At 36.5% G+C, this 24,252-nt stretch overlaps 1 protein-coding gene across 1 annotated transcript; it reads right to left on the bottom strand.

Annotated features, from left to right (window-relative positions):
• Window positions 1-16,054: 16,054 nt before the first annotated feature.
• Window positions 16,055-23,072, bottom strand: LOC131435194 (transmembrane protein 198). The gene is made up of 7 exons (XM_058602831.1): window positions 21,569-23,072; window positions 21,387-21,495; window positions 18,487-18,600; window positions 18,280-18,428; window positions 18,060-18,224; window positions 17,721-17,993; window positions 16,055-17,660 (listed from the first exon to the last, which is right to left on the bottom strand). Exons 1-7 carry the CDS (start codon window positions 21,674-21,676, stop codon window positions 17,472-17,474), a joined length of 1,107 nt encoding a protein of 368 aa, XP_058458814.1. The 5' UTR covers window positions 21,677-23,072; the 3' UTR covers window positions 16,055-17,471.
• Between the last annotated feature and the right edge of the window lie 1,180 nt (window positions 23,073-24,252).

The raw sequence follows: 24,252 nt of genomic DNA, 5'->3' as shown, positions 1-24,252 counted from the left end.
TATGCAAGCAGTTATTTTTATAGCGTTAAGTTTCTCTACCATTCTCCGATTTCGGTTGCAGCGATAAACTTTTTCTCATTATCAATCGAGTTTATCATTAGCATTAGCATTAGCATTAGAGACCGCCCGTGTGTTGCTACTCCGTTATTGATCTGGACCAATTGAGATTGCAAAATGATTTTTTGAAGTAACATGTTTGGGAATAACACACACACTGTGCAAACTGTATTGAACCATGCATGCTGATCAATACCGACGCCGGCCACGTCCGAATGCAGATCTACTTGGGAGGGAAAGGATTGTTAGTTCGATGCATGTTGCTACTAAGAACCGAGGAATCCTCTGCATTCCCACATGCATCACAGGAGAGGATACTTTGTTAGTAAATGTTTTAATAATGTTATCATGTGTTTATTGCTCTGGGTAGCCGGCTACCAAGAATGTTTTAAAGTATTATCGTTTTATGTGTTACTTTGTGCTGGCAATATAATGCACGAAACAGTCAATCTCCGAAATTGACAAAACTCCGGACAGCCGGCTGTCGAGTATGCAGTCACTCGTTTATGCATCTACCTTTCGCGTTTTTTTAGTCATGCAAAAAAAAAACATTCCGATTGATAAAAAAAAACCTGTTTTAATCCACCTAGTGGTGTGATGATGCCTTTCTCATGTACATATAATATTGTGGTATTCTATTCAAAACTTTTCTCTTCGATTTTTGAAAGAAACCAAGTGATTGTTTATGCATAACATACAGAATAAAACAGTGCTTTGATTGCGTAAGCCATCCTTAAAAAAACGAAATGGGTTCACTATTATATGCACTTCCGGCACCGGAACCCAAGAACCGGTATAATCGAAGTCGGTTCGTACGGCCACCAACTAACATGACACACAAACTCTTCTAATACGCACCCTATAACTCAGGATTCGGAAGTCGGATCCAGATGAAATTCAGGAATTTCGTATGAGACCGGGAGACCTTTCATTTGAATCTAAGTTTGTGGAAATTGGTCAAACCATCGCCGACAAAAGAGAGTGAGATCCATTTTGGTATATATGACCACTATTTCCGGTACTTTCGGAACCGGATACCGGGAACCAGGATAACCAAAATCGATTTGTTTAGTTGCCTACTGATAATGACTAACGAAATGTGTAGTTTTGAGACCAGTTTAGAAAAATTTTCACGTTTTTTGTTTCGCCGGTTTAAGTGACGGTGTACAATATTGAACACACTTTACCCTATAATTCCGGAACCGGAAGTCGGATCCGGATGAAATTCAGGAATTCCGTATAAGACCGGAAGACCTTTCATTTGAATCTAAGTTTGTGGAAATCGGTCAAACCATCGCTGAGAAAAGTGAGTTAGATCCATTTTGGTATATATGACCACTATTTCTGGTACTTCCGGAACCGGATACCGGGAACCAGGATAGCCGGAATCGGTTTATTTAGTTGCCTACTGATAATGACTATCGATTTGTGTAGTTTTGAGACCAGTTTAGAAAAATTTTCACGTTTTTTGCTTCGCCGGTTTAAGTGACGGTGTACAATATTGAACACACTTTACCCTATAGTTCCGAAACCGGAAGTCGGATCCGGATGAAATTCAGGAATTCCGTATGGGACCACGAGACCTTTCATTTGAATCTAAGTTTGTGGAAATCGGTCCAACCATCGCTGAGAAAAGTGAGTGAGATCCATTTTGGTACATATGACCACTATTTCTGGTACTTCCGGAACCGGATACCGGGAACCAGGATAGCCGGAATCGGTTTGTTTAGTTGCCTACTGATAATGACTTCCGATTTGTGTAGTTTTGAGTCCAGTTTAGAAAATTTTTCACGTTTTTTGTTTCGCCGGTTTAAGTGACGGTGTACAATATTGAACACACTTTACCCTATAACTCCGGAACCGGAAGTTGGATCCGGATGAAATTCAGGAATTTCGTATGAGACCGGAAGACCTTTCATTTGAATCTAAGTTTGTGGAAATTGGTCAAACCATCGCCGACAAAAGAGAGTGAGATCCATTTTGGTATATATGACCACTATTTCCGGTACTTTCGGAACCGGATACCGGGAACCAGGATAACCAAAATCGATTTGTTTAGTTGCCTACTGATAATGACTATCGAAATGTGTAGTTTTGAGACCAGTTTAGAAAAATTTTCACGTTTTTTGTTTCGCCGGTTTAAGTGACGGTGTACAATATTGAACACACTTTACCCTATAATTCCGCAACCGGAAGTCGGATCCGGATGAAATTCAGGGATTTCGTATAAGACCGGAAGACCTTTCATTTGAATCTAAGTTTGTGGAAATCGGTCGAACCACCGCTGAGAAAAGTGAGTTAGATCCATTTTGGTATATATGACCACTATTTCTGGTACTTCCGGAACCGGATACCGGGAACCAGGATAGCCGGAATCGGTTTGTTTAGTTGCCTACTGATAATGACTTCCGATTTGTGTGGTTTTGAGTCCAGTTTAGAAAATTTTTCACGTTTTTTGTTTCGCCGGTTTAAGTGACGGTGTACAATATTGAACACACTTTACCCTATAACTCCGAAACCGGAAGTTGGATCCGGATGAAATTCAGGAATTTCGTATGGGACCATGAGCCCTTTCATTAGAATCTAAGTTTGTGGAAATCGGTCAAACCATCGCTGAGAAAAGTGAGTGAGATCTATTTTGGTATATATGACCACTATTTCCGGTACTTCCGGAACCGGATACCGGGAACCAGGATAGCCGGAATCGGTTTGTTTAGTTGCCTACTGATAATGACTATCGATTTGTGTAGTTTTGAGACCAGTTTAGAAAATTTTTCACGTTTTTTGTTTCGCCGGTTTAAGTGACGGTGTACAATATTGAACACACTTTACCCTATAATTCCGGAACCGGAAGTCGGATCCGAATGAAATTCAGGAATTCCGTATGGGACCACGAGACCTTTCATTTGAATCCTAGTTTGTCAAAATCGGTTCAGCCATTTCCGAGAAAACCTAGTGAGATTATTTGACACACACACACACACACACACACACACACACACACACACACACACACACACACACACACACACACACACACACACACACACACACACACACACACACACACACACACACACACACACACACACACACACACACACACAGACATTGCTCAGCTCGATGAACTGAGTCGAATGGTATATGACACTTGGCCCTCCGGGCCAATTTTCACTAGTCGGTTTTTCAAGTGATTGCATAACCTTTCTATATGAGAAAGGCAAAAAGGTATCATCTCACTGCTAGGTGGATTAAGCACGTTTTTATAAATGAAACTACGTGATACAAAATAAACGAGCGAATAGGATTTAGACAAAAAAGTTGATTCATTGCATTGAAATATTCTAAACAGATATTATAAAATCATTTTAAATCACAAAACAAAGGTCAACAGATTTCACACGCGTCTCGATTCCTTATTATTTCCGATTCTTTATTATTTTTATTATTTGAATTGTTTATTGAAATTATTAATTGGTTATATTAGTTGATCTGGGCAGCCGGCTACCGAGAAAAATATTAATTTACTGTTTGCAATATTAATATCAAGTGTTTTTTACTATGTATTCAATATACCGATATATGTTATCTCTGTTATTAACTTTGTAATATAAACGGATTTGCGCAATGGTTCATTTTTATCATTCATTTTATAATCCTGAAAGACAATCAATAACATGGAAGAAGAAATCATTCCTAATAAAACTTTTCTCCGAAGCTAGACGGAAATTGATAGGTTGAATAAAGAGATGATTTAGTAAAATAGAGTAATCAGAAGTAAAACATTGAAAATATCTTATAACTGAAAGAAAAAAGAAACTCCTGCAATTATCGCCTTTTACGACATGGAAGCAGGAACCCAGTGGATCTATTCTTGGTTCATTTTTTTCCGCCGGATTCCACACGGCATCTAGGCTGGTACAGTCCGGAGAGAGCTAATAGGTACTATCAATCTCCTAGTGGACCCCAGCCCCTTTTCTCATTATCAATCGAGTTTATCTTATATAAATTAGAAATACATCTTAAACACTAAAAATCTACCCTGGGGTAGTTGTCAATTTCTCAGACGAAACGACATAACATGGAATTTCATCCGAGCTTGCATGACATAAGATCAGAGCATACCAATTAAAGTTTCAAATCGTTTTATGGCACTTTTTGTCGCTGTCTAGCAACAACCTACCTCTAGCATGCTACGCGTAGGACTGAAACGTTGGCTATAATTTTGCTTCTATTTATAGATTCGCGTGCTTAGAGTTGAAAGCAGTTCCATAATTATATTGATTTAAACTACTTACAGAAATAAATGCTGGAAGAACATAACACGCATATACCATTCGAATCAGTTCGTCGAGATCAGCAAACGCGTGTGTGACAAATAATTTCACTCAATTTTCTCGAAGATGACTCAACCGTGTTCTAAAAACTCTGATTTATATGAAAAGTTGTATCCTCCCAAACAAGGTTCCTGAATTACGTTTGAATCCGAATTCTAATTCCGGAACTACAGGGTAACATGTGAAACGAAATTGAAATAGTGTTACTGATTTTTCTCGTAGATGGCTAAACCAATGTAAGATTCAAATGAAATCTAGGAGATAAAAGATTAAAAGATTAAAATAAAAGGTCTTAAGATCCTATAAAAGTCAGATCTAACTTCCGACTTAGGGGATACAGGGTGATTAGTATAAAAATGTCCATTTCACATAAATTTATCAGATTTATCGGGTTTGTAGATTTGGATAGTCGATAACCACATAAACTTATTTCAGTTTTAGCGATTTTCAGTTTTCGATCCGGAAGGTACCAAAAAATTTAATTCGCACTACGATTTCACGAAGATACACTGATTTTTGAACAGTTTGAATCAAATGTAAATTATACAGCTCCTGAGGTGGATTAAGCTGACTTCGGCTATGCCGATTTTAGAATTCCGTTTCCAGTATCGAATCGTTTCTCAAAGCTCAATCGTTTTCTCAAAAAAGGCCAAATCGAATTTCAAAAACATAAATTCAAATTAAAGGATTTATGGTCCCATACAAAATTAATAAATTTTATCCGATTCTGGAATTACAGGGTGACAAGTTTTTGAAAATCATAGCGATATTGAAGATGACAATCAAAAAAAGCTTCAAAGTTGGACTCAAAACTATTGCAATTTTTTCGTCATATTATTTTATCGCCATACGAATCGTTTTCGGTTGTGCTGGTTCCGGTTCTGGTAGTACCGTAAATAACCGTAAACTCTAAAGTGGAACTTACTACGACATCTCATGGAATGTTCAATCGATTGTCACACGTTTAGATTCAAATCAACCGGGTTTAGCACTCAAGCGGCAACATTTTCACATGCTTGAGTTGCTTCCCTGAGTTGCTTCCCTGAATTAGATTATGAGTTAAACGGAATTTCTCTCGATGCAGTTTTCTTGAAGGCCGTAAGAGCAAGTCAGAAGCTGAGAATTTTTATTTGGAAGGTAGATAATAGAACTGAAACTGAAACAAACATATCCAATTTAAAACTGGTATACACTACAACTAGAACTAAGAACACTCCTGAATATGCTCCATGAACCATTTCGATGTTTATTTCCCACTCAGAGCAAAATATTGTAGAAATAACCAAATTAGGGTTTACCATAGCGATTTATTCTTTCGAAATTGTAACAAAATATAATTTTCTCAAGTTTTGTTTGTTTCGACTAATATTTCTCTTGTGAGAGTAAATGTTTTTGTTATGCGTTTCTGTCAGTTTCCGGGTTAACAATGTAGTATTAAATTAAACCATACGAACTAATTTGAAATAAACGAACTTTAAATTAAGTTCAGATTTCTAGAGGTTCAAATTTACCAGATCGTTGACTGAAACAAAAGAACAAATTTATGTTGCTTGAAATATTTTTTTCATTTTTACATATTTCATTGATTCCTTCTATTTTCAACAGTAAATTTTAGATAATAATAAAAATCCGGATCTGTCGGCAAGATCAGATCGGACATTCGTATAAATTTCACTGGGTCGCTTTATGATTGTTATATCAGTCACTGGTGGGAAAAAATAATAAAGCAAACTTCTAAAAATCTAAAAAAAATACTATTAAAAATACACTTAATTATTCTGGATGACTGGAATATGAAAGTACGCTAGCTTACCATAGTTGTGCAAGATTCTGTAAGGGGACGGGTATAGCGTGATGGGTAAGTCGATGTCTTTCACGCAGCCCGCCTGGGTTCGATTCCCAACTCCGAACATAGGATCAGAAAGTTTTTCTACCCCAAAGAGACGAATGACCATAAGGTTAAAACATCTATAAATAAATGCAGCACAAGAGCATCGCTACCATAGTTAAAATCAACGATTTAGTGCTCCAATAATTTGCCCATCCACCTTGTTCACCTGATTTGGTCTACTCGAACTGTTATCTATTCCCAAACCTAAAGACATCTCTGAGAAATCGATGTGAATTTCGTATTGGAATTTTAGACCGCTACTTCCTGAACCTGATACCGAAACCTGTATAGCTAAAGTAAGTTTGTATGGCCATCAACCAATATGACCTACAAATTTAGAAGATGCTGTCCGTTCTCCCCGAATTGAAGTAAGGGATCTATCTCGGACCACTTCTCAAAATTCATCACAAGTCTTGTGGATTTGTGTGCTCTACAAATGGACATTTAGGTTGTGAAACATTTCGCGGTTAACTTTTGGTTAACACTCGAGTGGTTATTTTGATGTTGTCAAAAATAAACTTGCTCGAAAGCATAGTTATTTTTGACAGATCGATGGATATTTTCCGACACAGAAAAAAATCTTGCAAAGAAAATTCTAATATCAATTCTTTAGTCAAAATCATTTCCAGTACAAAACAAACCCAAATAACTTTCCATCCGTCAAACTTTGAAATGGGCCGAATTTTAAATTAAACTTAACTACTAGACACAAAATAACCACTCAAGTGTCAGATTTTAACCAACAGTTAAAATTAACCGGAAAATGGTTCACAGCCTTAGAAGGTCTTAAACATGTGGGATTGAAATGGCATAACATTAAACGTTAAGAAATGTAATATAATAACTTTCTCTCGGTCATAGTCACAAATTTTATTTAAATATCTAATAATGATAGTTTCAGTGTAAAAGTTTAAGGTGTCTGTTAAAAACACCAGTAAATGGCGCATCGGAAATTATCTACTTAAGCAATTTTCAGTAACATTATTTTTTCACTCTGGGCCCCTCCCGAAACCAAATCCTGGGTACGGGCCTGGTTGGATTTTCACGTTGACAATTTTTGTCATTATAAATGTAAGGTTATAATCATGCTCATGTGTGATTTTTAAGAATAATCCGACTTCCGGTTCCGGAGTTATAGGGTAAAGCGTGTTGTATTGTATTGTATATCATTTATTTATACCCGGCTTTAACCTATCGTGGTGTAAAGCGTGTTCAATATTGTACACCGTCACTTAAACCGGCGAAACAAAAAACGTAAAAAAAATTCTAAACTGGTCTCAAAACTACACAAATCGATAGTCATTATCAGTAAGCAACTAAACAAACCGATTCCGGCTATCCTGGTTCCCGGTTCCGGAAGTACCGGAAATAGTGGTCATATATACCAAAATGGATCTCACTCACTTTTCTCAGCGATGGTTTGACCGATTTCTATAAACTTAGATTCAAATGAAAGGCCTTCCGGTTCCATACAGAATTCCTGAATTTCATCCGAATCAGACTTCCGGATCCGGAATTATAGGGTAAAGTGTGTTCAATATTGTACACCGTCACTTACACTGGCGGAACAAAAAACGTGAAAAATGTTATAAACTGGACTCTAAACCGTTATTCCCAATCATAGGGTCAATTTAAAGGTCTTATGGTCCTACCAAAAATTACTGCATATTATCGGATGCAACAAACATTTTAATCGTAATTTAGAGTGCGTACTAGTAGAGTTTGTATGTCATGTTAGTTGGTGGCCGTACGAACCGACTTTGATTATACCGGTTCTCGGGTTCCGGTGCCGGAAGTGCATATAATAGTGAACCCACTTCATTTTCTTAAGGATGACCTACGCAGTGAAAGCACTGTTTTATTCTGTATGTTATACTAGTTAATGCACAAACAATCTCTTGGTTTCTTTCAAAAATCGAAGAAAAAAATTTTGAATAGAATACCACAACATTATACATGAGAAAGGCATCATTACACCACTAGGTGGATTAAAACAGGTTTTATGGAATTATGTCGATATATATACAAACAATTCGAACTCCTTTAATAGAAACACTTGCTATATTTTCACGCCTATAGATTTATCTACAATGTTCTCTTAGTTGTAATAAATATCTTTGACTGTCGAAAAATTGCGACTCCGCAAAATCCATCACATTTTGCCTCTAATTGCCCCAGTTAGCAAACACCCCCTCCCTTTTCTCGTTGAAATATTCCTTATAGCAACCTGTGAGCAGAAAGAATTACTTGTGCCAAGTTAGACAATAATCTATTGAGTTGTTTCGGAGTTATGTTCGATCATATAAACAAATTATCCTTTAAACTTTTTGTAAACTCCACATTGAACCCGCTTTTTGGAAGCACTCATTATATCTACCTCCCACAAACGCCCTTTAGATCTTATTTGAGTTTTACGAAAAGCATGAATGGTCTTCAGAAAGTATTGATTCTCGGCAAATTAGATAAATTTTGTCATAACGACCCCCTCTCTCCCTGTCAAGGACACTTGCTACACAATCTCTTCCTCAAAAATATTCTTATGCCCATCTCTGAAGAGCAAGAAGTACCTGTGGCAAGTTTGATAGCAATCCGTGCAGTAGTTCCGGAGTTATTCCGTTACAAACTATTCCCCCCCCCCCTTTTGAGTGACACTTATTAAAACAAAAAACCCACGAATACCCTTATAACCAGCTTATAGTTGTGCACAAAGTATCTATGGTCTTCAGAAAGTATTGATTCTCGTCAAATTTTTTTCATGACCCCCTGTTAAGCACACTTGCTACGCTCCCTCCTCCATAAAAATACCTTTATGATCATCTCTAAGGTACTTGTGCCAAGTTTGGTGGCAATCCGTTTTGTAGTGCCGAAGTTATGCCGTTACAAACACCCCCCGTTTCAAAGCCACTTGCTACATCCATTTTTCGTCGAATGGGATAATTCGCCGAAGCAGTAATTTCTCCGAAAGAAACTTTGAACTGAAAATGTAGGACACACTTCAAACGTGGTTTCGATTTCAGTGAAAATCAACACGGCGAAGCATTATTTATATAATAATACGATGTAGCCATCGACCAAAATGGAGTTCGGTTCGGATATTGGATGAAAACTTAAGAAGATGTTATGTACATTTCCATGTTTTATTATTACACAAAGCAAATTACATATTCATATAATTATAAAATTAATAATAAGCTAATTGGATAATATAACTAGTTTAGGCTTCTTGGCTTTTATTTTTTTTCCATAACTGCTTTTCGTTGGAACCATGTTTTATTATTACACAAATTACATATAAATTGACTAAATTATGAAATGAACAATAAGCAAATTGGATAATATAACTAATCTAGGCTTCTTGGTGTTGATTTTTTTCTCTCATCGCATTTCCTTGTTCCAAAATGCTTACGCTAAACTTCAATGCTTCAATAATTGGTAATTCTCGTAGAATCTTATCTAATTCTTGATGAAATTCCTTAAACATAAACGGAGTGGACCGAGAATTCGCAAGGTCTAGGGCGGAAAAGGCAAGATTTACTAATGTGGCGTCTACGTTCATTCCATGTTTGTGTGATAATTCCTGTGAATGTAATAAAAATAGAATTGAATATTGAATATTAACTATTAAAATTTCCTTACAGGATTATACGAAGCAGAGCAGGAATCAGTTGGATAACACGAGTCTGTAGGTTCATTTCGAGCCGTTGGAGCAGCTCCACTTTCCACGTTTGTTGACGATACTTGTTTCAAAATGGGGAAACACCAATTTTCTGGAATAACGCCAAGCGCATCCTCGAATTCCTCGCTACTACTTTGATTTGAACCTTCGTGTGTTGATACCTTGATGGGTTGGATAACTCCAATATTGTTGTTAGCAGAAGCTACCGCTGGCTTTTCTGGAACTATGAATTTAAAAAATTATGGTCAAGTGTTACAATTTCTGATAATGACAAATTCTTACCTGCAGAACTAGTACATTGCGATGCGAACGATGGTTTCCTATTTACAATCACAACTAAATAATTGAAAAAGAGAAAATAAAAATATATTATAAATAAGTAAACTGGTAATGCTATATATGTGTGGTGAAAAGCAAATTGTGTTTGGGTTATCATTTTTGATGCCGGTTGAAAAACTGCATCTAATAAACGACGGAACGAATTTGTCTTCATGATCGGGAACTGTTGCTCTGGTGGTGCGACTGACATCTCCATTGAATCGTTCCAGACTCTTTCTCCATCATACGGATTACTTGCTAGAAAGGGTATATTTTCTTCTAGACAAGTAGCAACTTCATCATCTTTGCTGAGTTTCGACTCTACCCATGTCAAAACAGCATGATCTTCATCCACTTTGGCTAAGTGACTCAAATTTCTGTTAATAATTGTATTTGAACAATTGTTTGCGCTTGATGAACCCTGTGTCAGTAGCAAACGAAAAACGTTAGATTTTCAGATCATTTTATTGAAATATATTGTACTTACATCATAGCCAATTATGAATTCGATTTCAAACCTCAGTTCAAACAAATTTATGAACTGACCCATTTGCACTCCTACTGTACCCCAACACTTCACACTATCAGAAAAAAAACAGAAAAATATACATTACAAATTTAATTACCAATGAAATGTGCAATTCAAAATTTGTTATGCATAATGACCCAAAACCAAAGGGTAGATATAAATCAACTTATTGGTGTTTAAGCTAGACATCAATTTAAATTATGCTTAGTATAAATTTTCTCTTTAGATTAAGATTTATCACTCCAAATCATTTCAGATTTTTTGTTTTCTCAGATGCTTAATGTAGAAAATATGTGAAATTTTTAATGATTCACACCTAAAATAAATGATAACGGTACTTAACGAAGACGGATGATGACATAAATCATTGAACGCTCGAAACAGGAATGACAATTGATCGTAGATCTGTTCTTATGGACCATTAACGTATATTTTTACCAAAAAGCACCTCTCTGTGGCCTTAATTAACATTGTCCCTTGCACTTTAATTCATTCACATATCACTTTACTTGATTTTACCTACTATAAATATCACAAACAGTGAATAGATCACTACAGAGTAAAAAAATATCCGATTCTTCCAACAAGACGTTCATAATAATATTAAGCTCATCCAAGTAGTCTTTTATTTTTAATTGAAATGACATCTGATAAGAATAAAATTACTCGACTTCCAAAGTCCTATTAATTTACCTAATGATTAAAAAAAAGATAATTGAAACAATCATATTCGTTCAGAGCAAATACTTTAACTTTATTACAATAAACTGCAACTAAAAATTGATGGAATAATTAACAAAACAGCACTGAAAATTTTTCATTCACTCCTGCATGCTTGCATTATCCTGAGCAGTTGGTATCTTCAGTCAGTTCGGTTTTTGTTTTTTCGAAGAAATGCTCATTAAAAGATTTTCCAGGAAACTGCGAAAAGTTTCTCACATCAGCACGTTCACTCAAATCCGGAATCTGAATAAGAAGTTCCTCCGCTTGAATCTAGATGAAAAACTGGCTTGGTTTGTTTTTTGAAGTAGCATCTGTACTCATATTCTGGCCGTCCAGGTTATCAGATCCAGTATCCCAATAATGTAGTCTTGAATCCACATCCAAATATACTCCATTCCTAAAAATATATCTTAAACACCTACGAGAGGTCGATTCATATCTCATAGAGCACCAGGTGCTCTGAACAATACGAAGAATCGAACTCAACAATATTTAATATATTCCAACCTACTAACCTCCAATCGGTCACCACACATTGGGCTGCAACAAGGAAAACTAACTCTTGACTGTCTGAAGTCTTCATTTCCGTTCCGGATTCGCTCCGAAACACACACGCTGTATCGTTAGGAACTGCTTCCGGTCCTACGGAAGCAGTAAACGCCAGGAAAACACTAGCCACGATCACCAGTGGCACAAACACTGACCGCAAGCGTTTATACATCACGGTTTCTTCAAGTTCAAACAAACAATGACAAAATTTTTATCTGCAGACGTAACGACGCCTACTGCGTCGGCTATTGAAGAAGCGTTATGCGCGGCGGACAATACGCGAAGCGTTGCATTTTGCTCCAGCGTTGGCGTCAAGTGATGCATTCAAATTGCATATTTTGAAATGTGCATAAACAGATGAGTTGTCCGGATCAGAAAATTTTGTTTTTTCATCTCTTAATCATTGACCGAATATTTTCTTGTCGTTGTATAACAAGTAGATTTTAGAATTAAGGACTTCTGTATGAAAATGAATAAGTAACTCCTATTAAAAACAATTAATAAAGCGAGCCAGAAGTTTGAAACTTTTCTATCGAATCGGCTGTTTGGAATGGTAGTGATTAAAAATCAAAATAATTCTAGCTTTGCTGTAAAGTCTTTTGAAAAGTAGTAGCATGGTGGCTGCATCGAACACAGTTTTACATAGACATCGATGAATATATCGAACTGAATTTCTGATGTTCTTAAGGAGCAACACTCTTTGCAAACGTATGAGTAATGTCAACAATGTGTGCGTAAAAACTAATTCCGGCGCTTCTTTTCCTGATTTTAATCAATAAATCTTCCGTATGGTTGAAAAAATATACAAATCAGTTCATTCTGCTTAAAATTGCAATTCAAGAAAAGCGAAAATCTTAGTCTGAAACTCTTCCGTTTTCCTTTAAACTGCTCGAGAAAAATTACTTCAGTTTCAGCTTACTTCTACAAACACATTTGATTAGCGACAAAACACATTCCTATATGAATTTCCTCTTGCAGAAATTATTACGATATAAAGATTTACGTACCTTCTATAAGTAAACCCGCAAAATAGGAACCTTTAATTTAACACGCGAAAGGCAATGGATATGGAATGTTATCGTAAAACTATTAATTTTTTCCGGAAAACTGCTTTTGTAACAGAAAATATTTAGTTTTGTTTATTTTGTGTAGCGCAATCCAATACAAATGCATTGAAGCAGTATTGCTACCTTTTTTATTAGGGAATTAAAATCTACATTCATAAAATGTAAGCAATTTTCCATCAAACGTTAACGAAAAATTAATCAAAACTGATATTTCATCCAAAAAGTCAGGCTTAACATTCATTTGACAATAAATTTTTGCTAAAAAAGATTGTTTGAAACTCAATCGTGCAAGCCACTTTGATTAACTGGATTCACTGCATTTATGAATACATAGATCTATGACATACGTACCAAATAAAATGTACGTAATACACAAATTACCAAAGTTAACTTGGTTTACTCTTGATCCTTAAGGACAGTCACGAATTGAAAGTTTTCGTTCTCTACTCTAGCCAAACATCTGAGAATATTTAAGTAGCAAGCTCCTCATTTGAACTTTTTTATTAGTATCCAAAGAACTACACGAGCAAAATTCCGATTCTAGAAAAGAGCAACGAATTATGATTTATAAAAAAAAATAGTATATTTTCATGTTATCGTTGAAAGTTCTCGGATCATGATCCATTTGGACTGATAAATATATTGTTAAATATGAATTAAATGGAATGGTGTAATGAACGCATTTTTCATTCGATTTTAACTAATATCTCAAATGCTATGCATTTGATTAGCAAAGTAGTGAAAAGCACGTTGAATTTCTTTTAATCTGAATCATTTTGTTATTAATATATTATGTTTCTGATGAACGACGACGCTTAGAACAACATTCATTGCTCCGGTAATTGGATGTAAGTTTGTATGTTTGTAACGCCATAACTTCGGAACTACTGAACGGATTGCCACCAAACCTGGAACAGATACTTCTTGTATTTCAGAGATGGTTCAGGGAGTATTTTTATAGGGGAGGGAGAGTATCAAGTGCCATTAGCATGGGGGTCATGAAAAAATTCATATAACTCCACTAAAATCGATACGTTTTGAATACCATAGAAACATTTTCATTCCCGTAGATATGACTATACGGGAGGTGGATGTAGCAAGCGCCTTTAAAAAGGGGGTGTAATGTTTGTAATGGCATAACTCCAGAACTACTAAACGGATTGCTATCAAACTTGGCACATGTACTTCTAGCTCTTCAGAGATTGTCATAAGCGTGTTTTTATAGGAGAGGGAGCATAGCAAGTGTCATTAACAAGGAGGGGTCATGGAAAAATTCGTATAACTTGACGAAGATCGATATTTTTTAAAGTCCTTAGAAACATTTTGAATATATTAGATATGGTTACACCGAAACCTCCATTTACGAACTCAACGGGGGTTCGTAAAAAGAGGTAGCTCGTAAAAAAAGTTTACGTTATTTGGAATTTACTTCGTAAAAAAAATTTTGTTTAATGAATGTGGAAACCGCCCATCATGTGGCTATTTTCGAAACGGATGTGAAGAGTAAGTGCAAATTTCAAAATCCAAGTTGGAGGCTTCCGGTTTATTAATGTTGTTGTAAACTCCTAAGAATATTAGTATTTTCAGAACGGGATTGATGAGTAGATGTCAGAAAACGATGTTTGAGGTGGTTCTGAAATCCAAGATGGCGACTTTCGGTTTCTTGATATTCCTTTAAAACCCTTACAATGTGGGTATTTTCAGAACGGGATTGATGAGTAGATGTCAAAAAACGATGTTTGAGATGGTTCTGAAATCCACGATGGTGACTTCAGGTTTCTTGATATTCCTTGAAAACGTTTACAATGTGGGTATTTTCAGAACGGGATTGATGAGTAGATGTTAGAAAACGATGTTTGAGGTGGTTCTGAAATCCAAGAACCGGAAGTCGCCATCTTGGATTTCAGAATCACTTCAAACATCGTTTTCTGAATATATATATTTATATATATATAAATATATTTACAAAATTCTGTAATGAAAATTTACGTAAAATTTTGCATAATTATTGTAAAATATTACTGAATTATTAGGAATTAAATCTTAATGTGTACACTGTGCGTGCGATAATAGGTAAAATCAAGTGATGTGATTAACATTGTATGATATGATAGATATTCTATGAAATGTATAATAGTATGAAAGAGAGAAAGAAAGCCTTTATGGATATAAGAACAACTGAGTTGAAAGGCATATTGTCGCAAAACAGAAATGTAGAGGCGCTGCTTGTTTAGAGATGACTCTTTCAGTAAGAGCTGTCAAATCGGTAGGAAAATTTCTAATTACTTCACCTTTTCAACAATTTCTTATGAAAACGGGCAAATTTATTTGAAAAATCATAGTAGAAGTTGAAGAAAATGTTTTTACTCTGAAGTGTTAATGTTGATCTTATTTCATTGTGCGAAATCTACCATTTATTCAGAATAGAGCATTAAACTTGGTTTGATACCATTTTTCAAATGCCTGGAAATAACAAATAAAGTATCCAAAATAAATAGTACTCGATCGCTATACATTCTAGTATTTGAGAAATCAACATTACACTGGTTTCTATTCAAAAAAATGTTGATCCGAAAATACCTAACCTTACCCAATTTCACACATCTCTGAAGATTTAGTAATAGTAATAATCTCTTTGAAGTCGATTTTTTTCTGCTCCGAGTGTACTTTTATTGCTGATATCTATTTGTACTATTGAATAAACGATAAAAATGTTGCAAAACACTACTGCTGATATGAAAATTTCCGAAAGAATCCTCCTTTTCTTGGTTCCATTTTTCATTGGCAGGTGTCGCTACCGGTAAATCAGCTTTGTAACAATGTGCCAAATCGACGACTCTTTCAAATAATACCGCAAGTGAGCGAAATGTTTGTGATACTGAATTTATATGAAGGCGTACAATCAAATAATTCCAAAATACGTCTTATATATTTTGAGCTTTTCATTAACCTAGAACATCGAATTTAATTATTATAGCTTTCTTGTCTGGAATATAATCCTATTTTCATCAATACTCGGAGTCCCACCATTGCACACAACATGGATTTTTGAACATTCCAAAACTAATAACCCAGCTATTGCATTTCATCACTACATGTAATATCTCATGGCAGAATGGTTATACCAATAATAGAGTTACTGTACCTTAGAATTTACCTATAGGTGGAATTTGGTGATATACGCCACTTAGCAAAACATCACAATAATCATTTGAAACATAGAGCTATCTTAATGATGTTACACAAAAAATGTATTTGCAACTGATCCCAATTCAACGCTCCGCTTTATCATTTGTTTACTTTTAGCTTTTTTCATTCATTCTAACTTATTAGACCCCCGCCAAATATTCAAAACATTTTATTAAAATGTAACTCTGGTTTAGGCAACAAAAATTTTGTAAAAGCAACATAATGAGACGAGAAGGACGAAAATATGATAAACAAGTAAAGTAACAAATTATTCAAAGATGGGGTAAAGATTCAACATATCAAAAATATAATTTTTGAATTTACTCACTTCGGTCTAACCTGAGTAAGCTTCTACGAATGTTTGAGTTTCGAAGTACTAGCACCTGTGTCACTTTAACCCGAAGGTAATCACTCTGCCGGAGCGTTATGTCGTAATAGTTTTGCGCTTTAAACATGTCCGTCCGTTTACTGGTTATCTATTTCAAATTACAATTTTCAAAATAACGTTTTTTGTTTTACTTATGTATACCTGCTTCTATTTTGTTTCTTAATTAAAAACAACTCTTTTGAACTATGACTTTACGTTTTTCATAAATGCATCTTTTAGCAGTTGGTATATGGTTTTACTCCGAGAAAATAATCACATTTGTCACATTTGCGCTATGCCTTTTTCTGTGCTTTGGTAGCTGTTTCTCTGGTAACTGCAATGACCTTAACTTTAAATGTAACCAGGGTTAATGATTAGTTTTACTTCAGATAATCCGAAATAAGTGTAGCGTTTAAATCTTAAGTATCTTTATATAGTATTGAATTTGATTCAGTTATTGAGTTAGTATTCGTATTTTGATACAATGCATGTTTAAAATCATTACTTTATACTTTCAAATGCCGCTCATCCACAGTATTGATACTTTTGCATCAGCATTTGAAATTTCCGTCCCTAGAACGTTACTGGATAATCAATCTCCCCTTTCGGTTGTTTTCGTATAAAAACAGCTGTTTCCCTGTCCGATCTGTACAAACCTATACCGTGCTTCGCACTTTCACCTACTCTCTAATCTTGGCTTCTGGACTAGTAACAAGTGCGTTCATGCTTCTGCTCGTAACTATGATTATATTTGTTGGGATAGTAGTGCTATTTGGCTGAATGTGAACGTTTCTCGTAGCTCAAATCCCGCTTGTCAATGTCGGAGTCGGGCAGATTCGTCATGTGCGTTCGATCGCTGCGGACCGTATTGCGATCGTTGGATCCCAGCTTCGTGGACACCTCCGATGGAGGACCCGAGTCGGGCGTTACGTGCTTCTGCAGGGCGGATACAAAGTTCTGCAACAATGGTTTCGTACATTAAAAAGAACGCTGAATCTTAGCACAGTATAACCTTACTTGTGAAATGATGTCCCCTCGGGCGGTCCGAACTTGGTACAGATAGCGATACTTCCGCTGCCGAGCTTCTTCCCGTGTTTCTCGAGTTCGCGATCCTTGACGGCCCTTATAGTGGCGTCTTCTTCGCTGCATCATTTGTCTTCGGTGATCGATTTTCCAGGCAGTGACGAAGCTTTGTACCAGCACTCCTAACACTGCCGTAATAGGCCAACAACAGAGTATAACTCCGCCCCAGCAAGGTGGAGGTATCGGATCTGGTTTGATGTTAAAAATCTGAAATGATCAGTTCATATCAGCATCCATGTACATCTTGCTACCAGAAAAAAAATCATAACCTACCCAGTCTAATGTGTTAAGTCCATGCATGAAAAAGTCAATGGAAGATAGGATCATAGCCGATCCCAAAACACTGGAAGCGATGATGGACATCAGCTTTGGTGAGAAAAGTGAGATAATTGAACAGATGATTGCTCCACCCACGACTGAAACGAATAGCTCATTTTCCTGCAAATATTAAGAAGTCAGACAGCATCCCTCGCAACGCATAAGTTACACTTACTCCAAAGATATAATGAGGTAGTGTGGCAATACAGGCTGCAATTATCGCGCCGGCTACCAACGCACCAGCTGAGGCTCCGATCAGTGTCGATGAGATTGGATGAGTCGAACCCAGGATGGCACCAACCAAACCAGCTATGACAGCAAGTGCTACAAGATAAAACCCTCAAATATAATCTGTTTTATGAAAACGCATCATATAGCATACCAGGCGCAGCCAGATTTCCGAACTCTGTGATATTTCTAGTCTGTAGCAGTACAATGCATCCGGCACCGGCCGCGAGTCCTGTTAGGAATCCTATTGCCCGCAGACATCGATATCCTAAAATGAAATGTTTTTTTTAATTCAGTGCAATTTAACACGCCTCTAGTGTTGGGAATCGAAAATCTGTCACAGTGGTTTGTTCACACTTCCTTGGAAAACAACTGGTGCAAGTAAAATCAAAGTAGTCGATCGCATTCAGAAATACCGTCAAATGGAACTCGAAAGAACAAAAACTATTGAGCACAGAAACATGGAAATTTCGGAGGTCCGGTTCCAAGCTTTAAAAGTGCTGAAGATGCCGACAATAACAATTTGTCGAGTGGACGAAACCTACAGAAAAACTCTGATTGTGGAAAATAATTAGAGGACCAACAAAAAAACTGGAACCAGGGATTGTCAGCTGTGCACGATGGAGTGTGGAGGTACGTTAAAGCCAACCCCGATCTTTCGATCCGAGATGTGCCCAGAAGATACAACATCTATTTTCAAACGGCGCGGAACATCCTTGCCAGAGAAGGATACGAACCTCCGAACAGGCACACGAAACAGAATTCCGTGTCCAAAAAGTGTGCAAGGCGCTTGTTTTGATGAAACACTAGGACTGAACTTTAATCGATGACGAAACATATTTCAAACTCGATTCAAAGCAAGCTTCCGGCCGAAAATATTACATCGCGACCATTCATCACATCCCCTATGACTATGACATCCCAGTTTGCATCGAAGAATACCTGAAAAGCGTGTATGGTCATTCATCTGCAAGCAAAGAGATAAGGTCATATTTTGGTATGATTTGGTCAACGGTCACTACTCCAAGGTGATACTGGAATGGTAAGCTGCCAACAAGATCTATTTTGTCTCCAAGCTGTTGAACTGGTTAAATGTAACTATTGCTGTTACTTTCAAGTTTTAATAAAAGTACTGTAAAGCAACCATCAATGGTCTTTTTGAACTAATTAACAAATTATAGCTCTTGAATCCAGTTGCAGCGTTCAGTCCTGGCCCAGAAGTTCAGTTCTGATGTATATGAATTACCCGACGCTGCTAGGAAATGTTTCGTGGAGGAAAGACGCACAAAACCTAGAAATTGTTCTGCCCATTTAAAAACTCTGAATGTAGTGAAACACAACTTAGACTTCGAAACGCCAGACGGACAAAGCTACAAAAGAAACACGTCTTATGTGAAACCGTTTGTAAACACTGCAAAACAAAGAGAAACATCCTACGGAGCCGCTAAAACTACACAACCAGATAATCAGTTCGTAGCGGTATCAGCGAAAAACAACACTCTAACACCCGTACGTCAATCTATACAAGAATAAAAAGTTCAAGGTAAAATTAAGTTGCGACCAAGACGAGAAGTAAGGGCTCTTAAATGGTTTAATGGCTACACACCGTGAAGATTTAGCATTGACATTTTACAGAAAAATCGTGTGGAGAAAATTATCTAAACCAGGGGTTCCCAAACTATGTTTACTAAAATTAACTTGGGCCTCAGACCCCCATCAACGAATTCCTTTGAAAATTCAATTTCTTGCTCTTTTAATATTGATGTAAAATACTTACTAATTTCTGCGGATAGTCAAATAAACACAACTTTTAATGTGGAACACATTTTTGTTTTCTATATAGGTGTGCAAATTAAAAACTCAAGAAATATACACGCAGAAATGTGGTCAGGTTTTGAACAATTACAGCTCAGTCAATTTTGTATCAATTTTTAATATTATGTCACCATTTGATTGGAAATATTTTTACGTATTGATTTGATTGTTCATAGCCATGTATTTTTAATTGTATATCATTGAAATGTTGATTAATAGCTAGCAGTGTCCTATTTTGTCTGCAAAAAATCTCCAGCATACCGGATTTCCCTACCATAGTCGACGGTTTTGAAGGAGTAAGCGATATATCAAAGGGAAAACATCACTCTGATTGGTCAATCGATAAATAAAAGCAAAATTATAGCTAACGTTTCAGTCCTTCGCGTAGCATGCTAGAGGTAGGTTGTTGCTAGACAGCAAGACAAAAAGTGCTATAAAACTATTTGAAGCTTTAATTAGTATGCTCTGATCTTGTGTCATGCAAGATCGTATGAAATTCCATGTTATGTCGTTTATCGCTTCAACCGAAATCGCAGAAGGATAGTAATAGTAGAGAAACGCTATAAAAATTATTGCTTCCATACAAAACTTGAACACAAGCTGGACGAAGAGAAGCTTAAATATCGATATCCGTATCGCAAGCGTGTACAAACATATAATTGCATACATTTGGGCTATTGATGTAATTTCGTCGGCTATAAAACAAATACAAATCACGACAATTAGAGTCTATATTCTGGGTTCGCGTGTTCGGTGTTGGTTCCTAATAAAGATCAATCTAAGCAGACTCTCGTGCATTTCCGGATTCAAAAGTGTGACCATTAATTGAAAATGTCGATCATTAGAAATGTTGGTTGCCTTGTTCCACATCAATGGCTCGAACAACCCCATGGGGCTGATCCTTGTAGTTTTTTAGTGTAAATATTTCAAATAACAACTTATATCAAACAATAGGGGGTCGATTTCTAGACCTCTTCGAAATATCTCGTATGTCAGGCAATTCCTGTGGTTTGAAGAGTGACATTTACATCACGACCGAGACCGATGGAAACAGTCAACCAAAAGGCCCGATAACATTTGTTATTATTAAAAAGTTACTATTACGAACATTATCTTAATCAAACTTCTTATTTCACCATACTGCGCAGTTGTGTTGAAACATCAAATAAAACATTCGATTTCCCTTCTTTGGTGAATATTTTTGTTCGCAAAACTACAAATTCATGCAACATATTTTACCTAGTAAAGTATACACGATCCCAAACACTGCTATCGTTGTCCAAAGTAGTACAGAAGGCGTCGAGCTAATCGGAGTAGTGGCAGTACAAAGAGGATTTTCCATGGCATTCTGCAACGAAATGAGAGAATTAATGTATTTTTCTGTCCATTTGGCAATATTTTTTGTTGCGGCCAGAAGTTACCTGTATTAAAAATGGCCAAGCAATCGTATGACCATACTTGGCATCCACGGAAGCGCTGGAACTGGCGTTCCGGAGCAAGTGCCTTCCTTCTTCCTGGCGGTAGTGCATCTTTTTTTTTACTTTCTCGCTGGGCACACAGTAGAACTCCCTTCGGTATAAAGCAACACTTGTTTTCTTCAGTGTCTCAATGCTTCTCTTAGCATGCTTTTACAACAACTTTCCATTTTTCCTAAAGTGTACTGGGGCCAACGGCCTGAGGCCATACAGTGAATAGCAAGGGAAGCACTTGAAAGTTTTGAAAATCTGTCTCTTGTCATGAAGACAACCTTTGTATCAGTTGAAATTATAACATCGTAACCACTGGATACGAAAGGAAGCTGATTGCAAATAAGAAGCTTTTCCACTAGACTTTCAATGCTTATTTACTTTACACTCATTGTCCTTTGTCTACGCCTTTCACTATGCAACACTCACACATAAATACCTTCTCGCGTTAACCGTACAAACCAGGCGACAGGCCTTTACTTTTCAATTTGCATACATGTTTGAGTGGAAGTTTGCGCCATTTATACAAAACAATCATCCCACATCATGGCTAGTGTTGATGGATTTTCTTGCACATGGGGCAAATCGTAACTGCATTTAAATACGAGTAGAAGTGAAGCTAAAATGGGTCCCACTTCCAATCGGACCAACTTATCCGCTCGCTCGATGAAACAGTTGCTGGTAAACACTCAGAGCTAACATCACCTAAATCTGATCCCCAAGGTGACAGTAACAACAGAAAGGAAAAATCGATTTTTTCCCCCACAACAAACACACCTCTTTTGTCAACCGCCCGCAGCAATGCCGCTCACTTCTTTAAATGCGACAGATCATTTCACTCATTTGCTTACATTGAAACTGTCTGCTTTTGCTATTGTTGGCAGTAGTCCTTCGTAAATAATTGCATTTCTTTCTTCCGAATAGAAAATTAGCACGATGCACAACTAAGTCAAGGACCTTTACGACTCGATTTGATTTGTACAGCAGGACAAAATAAGGAAGACGGAAATTTGTCTAGTACAAGAAGAATATTTTCGATGTTCGCCACTTATATTTATTTCTTCTACCTTTCCGCAATTGGACGGCTTAACATAGGTTTAGACTCATGAATTAATGTTAAATTATATTCCGAACTTTATTCTCTACGAAATATAACATATGATATACAATTCTAGCTAACTCGCGAGGAATTTTTCACTTTTCCGAAATAGGATTTTACTTTTTGTTCTCACATGACACGATTCTGCTGAATTTCGATTTAATCTCACAGAAGTTGATGTTTACAGATTGAAATTCGCTAAGGAATTAATGTGTAGGAGGATAACTTTAGGAAATTTCGACTTTTTCACAACTTGTGCCATGCCCAAGGTAATGATTATCGTGTCGTTTTTTTATTTCACTGCCGAGTGGATCCTAGTGCACTCTCCGGTCGACCGTGCTGTCAGAAGGAAAACCTCCCCCATCTGTGAATACAATATCCTGACAGTTTCTTTGAGTCACTGACGGAGTTATGTTTCGAAGGGATGTTCATTATTTTTCGTTTGGAACTTAATTTGAACGAACCGTTTGGTCTACACACATGAAAATTCAAAATTTCGCCTAAAAGTAAATAAAATAAACCTATATCAATACCTATGGGGAATGCTCTCAAGCGATTATGTGAGAGAAAATCCAGGCCAACAGTTAGAAATTGACAATTCGACCGCGTCCCGTGCGGTGAAATCACAAAGAACAGAATCAAAGGAATGATTTCAATGTGTGTAAGAAATTTAACGGTAGTTTGGCAAAGCGTCGGTGATCAGCAATTCGCCTACAGGGACGCTTCAAGCAACCCAGAAATTTGCAATTTGAGCTCTTGTGTTCGATGTTGCAATGATGATTACAATGATGATTAAATGCATGAGAAATCCTACACAACAGTGAATTTTATCGAATCTTCACTTGTATGCTTTACACAGCTTTTTTAAAAAAGTATGTATTCACTTAAACACAGAGAACAGACATCCAAGTAGAGATTTCAATTTGTGTAAAAAAATTTAACGGTTGTTTTAAAAAGCAATCACCAAGTAGCAATTTTGCAGTAGAGGCGCTTCGAGCAGCCCAGTAATCTCTTATGGGCTCTTGCGTTCCAGCTTTAATACAATGATAATTCATGAGTGCAAAGTCGTGCGCAATGGAGATTCTTAACCCCTTAACGCTCAAGGGAAACATTTTTCCCTACTATAAAAATCGTTTTTGATTCTTTAATTATTATTAAATCGATGTTTTTTTTACTGAATGTTAAAAAAACTTATTTCCAAGGCGACAAATGTGTTTCTGAACGAATAAAAAAAAAGGCGGGTGGGTAATGTCAGAGACATAACTGGATGTCGTGAATACGAAAACAACTGACATGTTCCTTAACACTTCCGAATATCAATTAGTTGATCAATTGTATGAATTATGCAAGCATTCCCCTTTGCACATTTTCCGCAAAAACAAAGAAGGCTTCACTTTTTATTGAGAGGCTTGTTTCTACCTGATTTCGTTTGTAGCTTTTTCACTAATGGGCGGTCCTAACGGCTATAAAAATATCCGCATTCAGAATTTTAATGTTGATTATTTCATTTCGGATTTGCATAATTTATTGAAAGAAACTA

This window comes from Malaya genurostris, chromosome 3 (genome assembly GCF_030247185.1).
Source record: "Malaya genurostris strain Urasoe2022 chromosome 3, Malgen_1.1, whole genome shotgun sequence".
NCBI lineage: Eukaryota > Metazoa > Arthropoda > Insecta > Diptera > Culicidae > Malaya > Malaya genurostris.
This window is presented reverse-complemented; position numbering and strand designations above follow the sequence as displayed.

Bases quoted from the DNA above. Each gene is read 5' to 3' on its own strand.
- LOC131435194 (XM_058602831.1), bottom strand. From the start codon at position 21,676: ATGCACTACCGCCAGGAAGAAGGAAGGCACTTGCTCCGGAACGCCAGT. The intron at 21,496-21,568 runs GTAACTTCTGGC...ATTTCGTTGCAG, and splicing joins CTTGGCCATTTTTAATACAG to AATGCCATGGAAAATCCTCT. The intron at 18,429-18,486 runs GTATGCTATATG...TTTATCTTGTAG, and splicing joins CGGAAATCTGGCTGCGCCTG to CACTTGCTGTCATAGCTGGT.